This window comes from Perca fluviatilis, chromosome 8 (genome assembly GCF_010015445.1).
Source record: "Perca fluviatilis chromosome 8, GENO_Pfluv_1.0, whole genome shotgun sequence".
NCBI classification, from domain to species: Eukaryota; Metazoa; Chordata; class Actinopteri; order Perciformes; family Percidae; genus Perca; species Perca fluviatilis.
Genome location: NC_053119.1, coordinates 178891 through 191693, shown reverse-complemented (window position 1 = coordinate 191693; position 12803 = coordinate 178891). Strand labels below are relative to the sequence as shown.

The window sequence follows — 12803 nt, the reverse complement described above, 5'->3', positions numbered from 1 at the left end:
CCAAAGTGCCCGAAGAAGAAACAGCTAAAAAATATGTCAGAAAAAGTTTTTTGATTGGGTTTAAAGATATCTTTAAGAACCGGAGCATGTTTCCAGTAATGTGGACTCATCAGTCTGACTAGTATCCTGTAGGGAGGTCAGTCTCACCTGTACTGTATGACCTGCGAGGCTTCGGGGTCAAACTCCCTCCAGGTGTTATGAAACATCTGCAGGTCGTCCTCACTCAGCTGCTCGTCGTCGTCTGAGCCGAACGTCTCCATGACGACGGCGATGTACAGGTGGACCAGCAGCAGGAAGCACAGGAACAGGTGGCTGACGAAGAAGGCGATGGCGAGCGCCGGACTGCTGCAGTTACCGATCACTGGGAACCCCGGGTGCTCCATGAAGGGGTCGCAGTCTGGCGGCGTGTTCAGGAGGGGCCTCAGCAGATCCCCCCAGGACGCCGACGTGCTGATTGTAAACACGCAGAGCACGCTGCTCACAAACGTCTCAAAGTTAAAGATGTCGTCTATCATGGCCTCCCGCTTCACAAAGCCAAAAGTTGACATGCCAAACACGGAGGACGAGAAGGTGATGATGACGAGGACGACGCCGATGTTGAACAGGGCAGGAAGTGACATCACGAGGGACAGAAGCAGCTTCCTGGTTCCCCGAGCGTAGCGGAAGATAGAGAGGACTCGGAGGACACGAAGCATTCGGAGCACAAGGAACAGAGTGACCGGCAAGAAGTATCTCCCCATGTTGTCGCTTAAGAAAATACCTGAAGAGAGAGACAGAGAGAATGTTCCTGCTGATACTGTTATTCATGTTTAGTTTCTACATTTTGTTGTTTTTCTTCTTTTTTGTTGCTTTGTTCAGCAAAGTCTTTATTCAAAATAAATAAAAAATGTAGAAGAAAATGACAAAAACATAAAAGAAACGTCAACAACATTAAAAAAGCAACAAAAAAGACAAATAGTGACAGACAACGATGCATTTTAAGTGGAGAATGATTTGAACCCAGTCCTATCTGCGACGTACCCATGATGGACATGATGAGCACCACGAAGTCCAGAATGTTCCAGCCGTCGGTGAAGTAGTGGCGTCTGAGCCCCACGATCTTCAGAATAAACTCAACCAAGAAGAGGATGATGAAGAGGAAGTGGAACCAATACAGGATGATCTCCATCTCCATGCTCTGGTCATTCGTCTCCATCATCAGAACCACCATGTTCAGGCAGATCACCGTCGCCATGGAGACACCGAACCACCGCGAAGTCACCAGGTCAAATAACCGAGCCTGGAACTGGTTCTGAAACAGGGAAAACAGACGCTGTCAGAGAGAGTTTATTCTGCAAGACAGCAGACCCAAAAATAAAATAAGAGTCTGTCATGGCGGGTGCAAGATCCAATAGAGCTTAAGTCTAAGTTAACTTGGTAGCACCAGAGGTTTTAAAATTTGCCATTTAAACACCCGAAGCCTTTAGTTTAAAATCTTGCTTGCGCAGTCGAAAGCACATGTAATGGCAATCTCTGAATCATGGTTAACTCCCAATATTCCTAATTCTTTTCTTTCAATTGAAAATTATGAATTGTATCGTAAAGACCGCATTAGCAAGACCAGCGGCGGAGTGGCCTTCTATGTGAGTCGGAAATATGCACACTTAACATCAAAATTTGAAACCGAAACTGAAACATTAAAACTGATTGTACATTTTACACCTCAACATGCAATTACCATTATTGTCACCTACAAGCCCCCTAATGTCAGTGAAAGTTCTTATCTATCACAGCTTTCTGACATAATTAAATCTGTTACATCAAAGGAGCTTGTAATTTTGGGTGATATCAACCTTGACTGAAATGATAGCTCATCAAAATCTTTGAACGCAATGAAACTTGGACTGTATCAATTAATTTAGGATCCAACAAGAATTGGCAAAAAACGCAGCTCTATTCTGGATCTTATCTTCACAAATCAGCCCTCAAAATATGCAATGTCTGGTGTCATAGATGCGGCTATTTCAGATAATTCGCTCATCTATGCAGTCTGCAAAAATCTTAAAATCCCCCAAAAAACTCATGCTCCCCACTCTGTACCAAAAATACCAATTTCAAAACTACCACAATTCAATGCTGATTTTAGTGCTACTGATTGGAGTGATGAGCTGTCATTCGAAGATCCAGCACAAATTCTAATGCAATTTCATACTAAACTACAGAAAATACAGAATAAATATACCACTGCCAGCAAAAGTAAATTACCTTGGATAACTTCTGAAATATTTCAACTCCTTAAATTGAAGGCCTCTCTTCTTAAATTATATAGGTTAAGACGAACATCTGAGAGAAAAAATAATTTTATACAAATTAGAAATAAATGTTCTTTTGAACTGCATAAGGCTAAGGCAGTCTATTTCCAACAGCAGATTACTCAATCTGCTAACAACCCAAAGACATTATGGCAGACCCTTAAGGTCATCACCGGTGAAAATGAGAAGAAAAAGAATGTTAATATTCAAATTTCCCTACGGGGTACTCTTATCTCAGATTCAGAAAAGATTGCAAGTGCATTTAATTATTATTTTGTATCATCTGTTAAAGAATTGGCTATGCATTTATCCATACACTCCGGCCAGAAGCCTTAGATCACACGACCAGGTTCTGCTGGTAGCCCCTTGTGCCAGACTAAAGCGGAGAGGGGAGCGCGCTTTTGCGGTGGCAGGGCCTCGTCTGTGGAACAGCCTTCCTCTAGAGATTAGAACAGCCCCCAACCTCGCTATATTCAAGTCGTTGGTAAAAACCTACTTATTCTCATTAGCATATTGATTTCCTATTTGAGTTGTCCTTTTGTATATTTGAGTGTTTTAAGGTTGCTCTTAGCCTTGTTGTTTTTATTATGTGTTTTAAGGCCTCGGGGAAGACCCAGGACTAGGTGGAGGGATTATATCTCCAACCTGGCCTGGGAACGCCTCGGGATCCCCCAGTCGGAGCTGGTTAATGTTGCTCGGGAAAGGGAAGTTTGGGGTCCCCTGCTGGAGCTGCTCCCCCCGCGACCCGACAACGGATAAGCGGACGAAGATGGATGGATGGATGTGTTTTACGCTCTGTCTTGCTGGTTTATTTTTTTTATGCTAGCTCTGTAAAGCACTTTGGTCTGTCTAGCGGCTGTTTAAATGTTTTATATAAATAAATGAACTTGAACTTGCATTTTGCCATTCCCACCTTGTCCTCACCGGTTTTCTCCTCAACATCTGATCAGTTCTCATTTTCTGAGATCTCACAGAACGAGGTGATACAAATATTGCATCTGCATTGCAATTCTGATGCCCATGATATTTATGGTTTAAACACCTTATTTTTAAAGACTAATGTTGATAGCCTCATACCTCTTATTCTGCATTTAACCAATCTTTGTATCAGGCTTTCTATTTTTAAATCTGATGATCACACTCTTGTTTAAAATTACAGACCTATTGCAATACTTCCAGCAATGTCTAAGTTGCTGAAGAAGGTCTTGCATAACCAGCTAAGTTCTTATCTTGAAACTAATAACTGGCTCAGTGATTGTCAACACGGTTTTCATGCTACTGTCTTCCAATCTGGTCTCTTACCACTAAGGAAATTACTGAACCAATAGCACAACTATACTACCGAGCACTTAAGATCCACAGTAATCTTCCAAAGTGGTCTCATCATTGCAGTGTGCTTACACGCACAAACGCTCTGACTTACCAGAACTACGTTAACAGCCATGCTATTGCATTTTATTTTCAGATTTTAAATAGCTCTTCACCAGCACTTACAGTTCTTCCGACACACAATGTGAGACCAGTACGCTTCACTAGGTCAGTCTCACAAGGTCTCATTCTAGTTCCCTCATATAAAAAATTATGGTCAGAAATCCTCTTTTTTATATTTACACCAAAATTTGGAATGATATTCCCATCATTTTCGAACATTATCATCCATCACATATTTCAAAACGTCATATAAACTGTTTCTTCTTGATAGTCATACTTGCACACACTGATTGTTTATGTATTGTTTTCGTATTTGTTTTATTTGTATCGGTCTAGTCAATAATGATGTTTTGTGTGGATGTGTTGAAGTTGTGTTCAATGTTCTATGTTGCTGCAAAACAGGAACCTGTTGTAAAACAGTTTTTAAACTGAGCCAGGCCCGTTTTATTGTAACTTAATTGTTGCTTTTAAAATTTTCCTGTAAAAAATTTAAAAAACTCAGATTAAGATTTAATGAAAACTAAACATGCAGAATCATGACGCGCGTCAAACGGGGACGACTAGTTTAAATTATTGATCCTCCGGTTAAAACTAATCTTTGTTTGAGTGATCTGATATTGCTTAATAATACCCAGATATAGACTTTCAATATCTGTCTTTTCACCATGAATGGAGAAGTAAAAGTCCTTTAAACTAAATTTTTCGGCTCAGTTCTTAAACCTGGTGAATTAAAAACTTCTGAGGGTTTCTTCTTGCTTGTACAGTTTACAGCAGAAGTTATCTGAGAATCTATTTTATATCCAGATGAACTGGGACTGAAGTTTCCCTAACCTGGTTAATATCCAATCAGAAATGCAATTGAATCAGGACCTTGTGAATCCTATTCAATGCAGGAGATCATTTGTGATACGCAGCCCCATGGATAACGTGTCAGCAGAACTGATTTCCTCTGCTGCTGCTGCGTAAATACGGACCTTTATTTCCTGTAATCACAGGAAGTATCTGAGGAACCAAACTGAGAACCCGGCCTGACCTTTATTTCCTGTAATCACAGGAAGTATCTGAGGAACCAACCTGAGGACCCGGCCTGACCTTTATTTCCTGTAATCACAGGAAGTATCTGAGGAACCAAACTGAGGACCCGGCCTGACCTTTATTTCCTGTAATCACAGGAAGTATCTGAGGAACCAAACTGAGGACCCGGCCTGACCTTTATTTCCTGTAATCACAGGAAGTATCTGAGGAACCAACCTGAAGACCCGGCCTGACCTTTATTTTCTGTAAAGACAGGAAGTATCTGAGGAACCAACCTGAGGTCGGGGAACAGGTTTCTGAGGTTTCATCACAAGTCTCTTCACGTCTTTCTGCTGCTCCGCTGTCATGAAGATGGGTATCCCTGCAGAGTAAAGTCAGAAATAAAGACTAGTAAACACCTGAGTAACGACAGAAATAAAGACTAGTTAACACCAGAGTAAAGTCAGAAATAAAGACTAGTTAACACCAGAGTAAAGACAGAACAAAAGACTAGTTAACACCAGAGTAAAGACAGATATAAAGACTAGTTAACACCAGAGTAAAGACAGACATAAAGACTAGTTAACACCAGAGTAAAGACAGAAATAAAGACTAGTTAACACCTGAGTAACGACAGATATAAAGACTAGTTAACACCAGAGTAAAGACAGACATAAAGACTAGTTAACACCAGAGTAAAGACAGAAATAAAGACTAGTTAACACCAGAGTAAAGACAGATATAAAGATTAGTTAACACCAGAGTAAATACTAGTTAACACCAAAGTAAAGACAGATATAAAGACTAGTTAACACCAGAGTAAAGACAGAAATAAAGACTAGTTAACACAAGAGTAAAGACAGAAATAAAGACTAGTTAACACCAGAGTAGAGACAGATATAAAGACTAGTTAACACCAGAGTAAAGACAGAAATAAAGACTAGTAAACACCAGAGTAATGACAGAAATAAAGACTAGTTAACACTAGAGTAAAGACAGAAATAAAGACTAGTTAACACCAATGTAAAGACAGATATAAAGACTAGTTAACACCAGAGTAAAGACAGATATAACGACTAGTTAAAACCAGAGTAAAGACAGAAATAAAGACAGGTTAACACCAGAGTAAAGACAGATATAAAGACTAGTTAACACCAGAGTAAAGACAGACATAAAGACTAGTTAACACCAGAGTAAAGACAGAAATAAAGACTAGTTAACACCAGAGTAAAGACAGATATAAAGAGTAAAGACAGATATAAAGACTAGTTAACACCATAGTAAAGACAGTCTGCCTGTCTGTCTTCCTGTCTGTCTGTCTACCTGTTTGTCTGTCTGTCTGTCTGTCTGTCTGTCTACCTCTCTGTGTGTCTCAGTGTGTCTGCCTGTCTGTCTACCTCTCAGTGTGTCTCTGAGTGTGCCTGTCTGTCTGTCAGCGTGTATAAAGACGTATCTTGTCTCTCTGCAGCCTGTCGATGATGACTCCGATGAAGAGGATGAAGGTGAAGAAGCAGCCGAAGATGAAGAAACAGATGAAGTACAGATGCATGTACGGGTTGTACTCATAGACGGGCTGAGACTCCATCTACAAAAAAACAACAGTAAAGCTAAAAGTAAAGCTAACAGTAGAGCTAACAGTGAAGCTAAAGTAAAGCTAAAGTTAAGCTAACAGTAGAGCTAACAGTGAAGCTAAAGTAAAGCTAACAGCAGAGCTAATAGTGAAGCTAACAGTGAAGCTAAAGTAAAGCTAACAGTAGAGCTAACAGTGAAGCTAAAGTAAAGCTAACAGTGAAGCTAACAGTAAAGCTAACAGTAGAGCTAACAGTGAAGCTAAAGTAAAGCTAACAGTGAAGCTAACAGTAAAGCTAACAGTAGAGCTAACAGTAGAGCTAACAGTGAAGCTAAAGTAAAGCTAACAGTGAGGCTAACAGTAGGTGTACTGACCATGCTGGCGTCCACGGCTGAGTATACGATGTCTTGACTGAATGCTGAAGCCGCCTGGCAGAGAAACATCAAACAGAAGTTGTTTTCAACTCATCATCGGGTTTTAACATTAACCTAACCCTAACCTTAACCCAACGTCAGCTTGCCTTCACTAACAGCATAACGAGCCAGGGTTAGAGGGGTTAACCTAACCTTAACCCAACGTCAGCTTGCCTTCACCAACAGCCTAACGAGCCAGGGTTAGGGGGGTTAACCTAACCTTAACCCAACGTCAGCTTGCCTTCACCAACAGCCTAATGAGCCAGGGTTAGGGGTCTTAACCTAACCCCTAACGAGCCAGTTGGGTAATCACATATGAGACAGCCACAGCGCTACTTTACAAAATATTACAAATTTTAAAATAAAACACTGCGTGTTCCTGTGTGTCATGTGATCAGACTGACTGACTTCCTGTGTGTCATGTGACTGACTGAGTGACTTCCTGTGTGTCATATGATCAGACTGAGGGACTTCCTGTGTGTCATGTGACTGACCAGGTGCAGCAGTGACAGGAAACCGCTCCCCACGTTGTCGTAGTTGAGTTTCTGGTTCTGCCAGCGGACCTCGCTGTAGTTCTGCATCACCAGATCGAAACACTCAGACTTGTTGTTCACCATGTTGTGTGTGAATATTTCCTCTGACGTCTCGTTGAAACAGAAAGAAAACCTTCCAGCAAAAAAATCCACTCCGCAAACGCAGAAGATCAACCAGACGACCAGGACGACCGGCAGCACGCTGAAGACAGACGAGACAGACCGGACCAGAGTCTGAACCACCACCTGAGAGACAGACAGGCAGAGAGAGAGAGAGACATGAAGAGAGAGACATGGAGAGAGACAGGCAGAGAGACAGAGAGATTTATCCCTCACTAACATTGTTATGGTGTGGGGGCCATTTCAGTAGATTTACTCTCTAAATTGTTATGTATTGTTGGGCCATTTTCAGTAGATTTACTCACTAACATTGTTATGGTGTGGGGCCATTTCAGTAGATTTAATCTCTAACATTGTTATGTTGTGGGGCCATTTCAGTAGATTTACTCACTAACATTCTTATGGTGGGGGCCATTTCAGTAGATTTACTCACTAACATTGTTGTAGTTATTAGACCCATTTCAGTGGAATTTACTCACTAACATTTTGTTATGGTGTGGGGGCCATTTCAGTAGATTTACTCACTAACATTGTTATGGTGTGGGGCCATTTCAGTAGATTTACTCACTAACGTTGTTATGGTGTGGGGCCATTTCAGTAGATTTACTCACTAACGTTGTTATGGTGTGGGGCCATTTCAGTAGATTTACTCACTAACATTGTTTATGGTGGTGGGGGCCATTTCAGTAGATTTACTCACTAACGTTGTTATGGTGTGGGGGCCATTTCAGTAGATTTACTCACTAACATTGTTATGGTGTGGGGGCCATTTCAGTAGATTTACTCATTAAACGTTGTTATGGTGTGGGGCCATTTCAGTAGATTTACTCACTAACGTTGTTATGGTGTGGGGCCATTTCAGTAGATTTACTCACTAACGTTGTTATGGTGTGGGGGCCATTTCAGTAGATTTACTCACTAACATTGTTATGGTGTGGTGGCAATTTCAGTAGATTTACTCACTAACATTTTTATGGTGTGGGGGCCATTTCAGTAGATTTACTCACTAACGTTGTTATGGTGTGGGGGCCATTTCAGTAGATTTACTCACTAACATTGTTATGGTGTGGGGGCCATTTCAGTAGATTTACTCACTAACGTTGTTATGGTGTGGGGGCCATTTCAGTAGATTTACTCACTAACGTTGTTATGGTGTGGGGGCCATTTCAGTAGATTTACTCACTAACATTGTTATGGTGTGGTGGCAATTTCAGTAGATTTACTCACTAACATTTTTATGGTGTGGGGGCCATTTCAGTAGATTTACTCACTAACGTTGTTATGGCGTGGGGGCCATTTCAGTAGATTTACTCACTAACATTGTTATGGTGTGGGGCCATTTCAGTAGATTTACTCACTAACATTGTTATGGTGTGGGGCCATTTCAGTAGATTTACTCTCTAACATTGTTATGGTGTGGGGGCCATTTCAGTAGATTTACTCTCTAACATTGTTATGGTGTGGGGCCATTTCAGTAGATTTACTCACTAACATTGTTATGGTGTGGGGCCATTTCAGTAGATTTACTCTCTAACATTGTTATGGTGTGGGGGCCATTTCAGTAGATTTACTCTCTAACATTGTTATAGTGTGGGGCCATTTCAGTAGATTTACTCACTAACATTGTTATGGTGGGGGGGCCATTTCAGTAGATTTACTCTCAAACATTGTTATGGTGTGGGGGCCATTTCAGTAGATTTACTCTCTAACATTGTTATGGTGTGGGGGCCATTTCAGTAGATTTACTCTCTAACATTGTTATGGTGTGGGGCCATTTCAGTAGATTTACTCACTAACATTGTTATGGTGTGGGGCCATTTCAGTAGATTTAATCTCTAACATTGTTATGGTGTGGGGGCCATTTCAGTAGATTTAGTCACTAACATTGTTATGGTGGGGGGGCCATTTCAGTAGATTTACTCACTAACATTGTTATGGTGTGCGGGCCATTTCAGTAGATTTACTCACTAACATTTTTATGGTGTGGGGGCCATTTCAGTAGATTTACTCACTAACATTGTTATGGTGGGGGGGCCATTTCAGTAGATTTACTCACTAACATTGTTATGGTGGGGGGCCTTTCAGTTAGATTTACTCACTAACATTGTTATGGTGGGGGGCCATTTCAGTAGATTTACTCACTAACATTGTTATGGTGTGCGGGCCATTTCAGTAGTTCTCACTAACATTTATGTGTGGCATTTAATTTACTTATGTGTGGGGGCCATTTCAGTAGATTTACTCACTAACATTTTATAGTGTGGGGCCATTTCAGTAGATTTACTCACTAACATTGTTATAGTGTGGGGCCATTTCAGTAGATTTACTCACTAACATTGTTATGGTGTGGGGGCCATTTCAGTAGATTTACTCACTAACATTGTTATAGTGTGGGGGCCATTTCAGTAGATTTACTCACTAACATTGTTATAGTGGGGGGCCATTTCAGTTGATTTACTCACTAACATTGTTATGGTGTGGGGGCCATTTCAGTAGATTTACTCACTAACATTGTTATAGTGTGGGGGCCATTTCAGTAGATTTACTCACTAACATTGTTATAGTGTGGGGGCCATTTCAGTAGATTTACTCACTAACATTGTTATAGTGTGGGGGCCATTTCAGTAGATTTACTCACTAACATTGTTATAGTGTGGGGGCCATTTCAGTAGATTTACTCACTTACATTGTTATGGCGTGGGGGCCATTTCAGTAGATTTACTCACTTACATTGTTATGGTGGGGGGGCCATTTCAGTAGATTTACTCAGAAACATTGTTATGGTGTGGGGGCCATTTCAGTAGATTTACTCAGAAACATTGTTATAGTGGGGGGGGGCCATTTCAGTAGATTTACTCACTAACATTGTTATGGTGTGGGGGGGCCATTTCAGTAGATTTACTCACTAACATCGTTATGGAAACACAATAAACATGGAAACTAAATGCACACTTCCTGCATTACTGCATTCCTTCAAATACTAAGTTACTCATCTAGTAAACTAGTATTCACATGAAATAAAACAATAAAACATTGAGACCATTCAACAAAGCACTCTGGGTAACAACAAATTCAACACATGAACTGGTTGCTATGGACTTGTCACTAGGCTTCCTCAGTCATTGTATATTTTAGCATAAAGATAAAGCTGCCAAAGCTGAAGATTATGCAAAACTCAATTTCTCAGACAAGCATGAATTTGGGAGCTTTTTGCATGCTACCACTCCTTCCTTCTCAGATGCCTTGAAAAGGCCGTCGTTTGCACAATTTCAAATCACCGGGACCAAAAGGATATTTGAAGAGTACGTATTGGCGCCAGAAATCACATTCGCTCTAGAATCTTTGCTAGCTCCATCGTGTTGTAACTAAGACATCTGCTGAAAAAGTAATTGTATGCATTAGCATGATTGCCGTACTGTTTAGTTCAAAAACATCCAAAACACCAAGTACGAAGACATAGCGGATCAGACGCAAGCTTTTATTTTGAAAAGTCAAAGCTCGGGGAAGGCAGCAGCCAGGAGGGCATGAGACGGGAGAGCTCCAGGCTGCAGCCATACCCGACTCAGACTGAGTGCTACATGGAAAAATATGCACCAAACAAGCCACTTTGAAATGTTGCTGTTATCATGAATACAAAAGTTGGGTGACCCTCCCCTCAAGAAAAAAGAAAAAGACATCACCCTCCCCTATTTACCTCCAGTGGTCCATTCCATAAATACCGAACGGTCCCTTAGTAGCTAAAACAGCCTGTGAGATTTCTTAAAATGTCCCACAATCCAATGGGGTAGTAACAACAATGTTCATAAACAAACGGACAGAAACCAAGGAGCTCTGTAACCAAATCTGGGATTTTGTCACCTGCGACTGTTACTCTAGTTGTTTACTTTTCCATTAATTTAAGCATTCGCTAAGCCGAGGTCAGCAAATATGTTGATATAAAAAGTTTATTTTGACAAAAGTATGTTGAACGATAGTTTACATGTTGAGTACGTAGTGCAGAGTAACCCCTGTCTCACCTTCAGGCCCTGGAAACGAGACAGGGCCCTCCATGGTCCCAGAGCTCTCAGGGATACAAGTTCCAGGTCAGCATATCCAATCATGGCGGCTGCCTGAGACACCAGAGAAACCTGCAGAGACACACAGTAAAAAGATCGGACTGACGTTTTGAAGCTGGGAGTTTGCATTTTGGCCGTATTTTGGAGTCACAAACACCACCAGCACTTTTCCGCACAATTGCAAACAAAATGAAGAAACAGTGCATACCGAAAGGAGCAAAATAGAAACCATATCATTGATATTATCTATGTTGTCTAAAGTTATCAAACTCTCTGTGTGTGTGTGTGTGTGTGTGTGCACAGCTGCAGTGATGGCCCGAGGGAGAGAGAGCAGCTCCTCTGCTCTGCTGTGCTGATGCTGTTTGTCTCTCACTGCTGGGGGGGTTAGGCAGTGACAATTTTTCGAGACTCCCGCGGGTCACGGTATTCCCAATCAACAAACGTATTGTGAGTTATAAGTGGTTCTCTTTTCTAAAAGGAAATGCCACACAATCTTTTGCCGCACTCACTGCAGCATCATTCTTTAATTTCATCTCCGGCTCCGTCCCATTCCCACCCGCTCCTGTTGATTTCTCTGCTCTATTCCGTCCCTATCACATTACCAACAGTGAAACTGACTCCTGTGGAGACATTTATCCGCATGTACAGCAGAACAGAAAATCTGCACACTTTCCCTTAAGTTACCCACTCTACAACTCTAGCTGTAGCTAGCTAGCTTCATAGTCAGAACAAGACATTTCTAGGCGACCAAAATGTTCTAGTGAACTTTGCTGAAATGAAAACACACAGTGAGGGGGTCAATGTTTTAAGACCGGGACACACAGAGCCAATAATCGGCCGTTGGACAGTCTGGCGAGGTCAGTGACTCAAATCTGTTCGGTGTGTCCCATGCCGTCATCCGTCTGGGGGGCTGTCGGTCTTCATTTTGGCCGACCTGACATGTTCAGTCGGTGGGTGGGGGGGCAGTCGGGACACATTGAGGTGACTAGAGTCTCTCAAAATCTGAGTAAAATCTTCTAAACTGACCTTTGTTGATATGAAATGAAGACAGATTCAGCAACTGCACGGCCTATTTCTCGCTTAAAATGTTTTCAGAAACACGTTTCGGTGAACTATTTTAGTCCAATATGAGATTGGATTCTCAACGAGCCGCCATGACAGTCTGGCTTTGAATTTCTGGAGAAAACAAAGCCATGTGAGGCGTTCGTCCAATCAGCTGCCGGTTTTCATTTCTTGGGCAACAATACAGAGTAGCGCCGCCTGCTGTTATGGAGACGTATTACGTTTCTCAAGTCGGTGTCTCCTCAGTGTGTCCCGAGGCAGTTTTTTGGACCTCGGGGACCCGACTGATCATCACGTCGGCCGTCTGGTGTGTG

General features: G+C 41.7%; 1 protein-coding gene across 2 annotated transcripts in view; it reads right to left on the bottom strand.

Annotated features, from left to right (window-relative positions):
- LOC120563933 (sodium channel protein type 4 subunit alpha B-like) overlaps window positions 1-12803 on the bottom strand; it is a gene marked incomplete in the record, with an annotated part of 54190 nt that overhangs the window by 3169 nt on the left and 38218 nt on the right. For both annotated transcript variants that reach the window (XM_039808457.1, XM_039808456.1), the window contains 7 exon segments: window positions 148-760; window positions 1021-1291; window positions 5033-5125; window positions 6190-6321; window positions 6681-6734; window positions 7214-7498; window positions 11389-11499. In XM_039808457.1, coding sequence (XP_039664391.1) covers window positions 148-760; window positions 1021-1291; window positions 5033-5125; window positions 6190-6321; window positions 6681-6734; window positions 7214-7498; window positions 11389-11499 — 1559 coding nt within the window.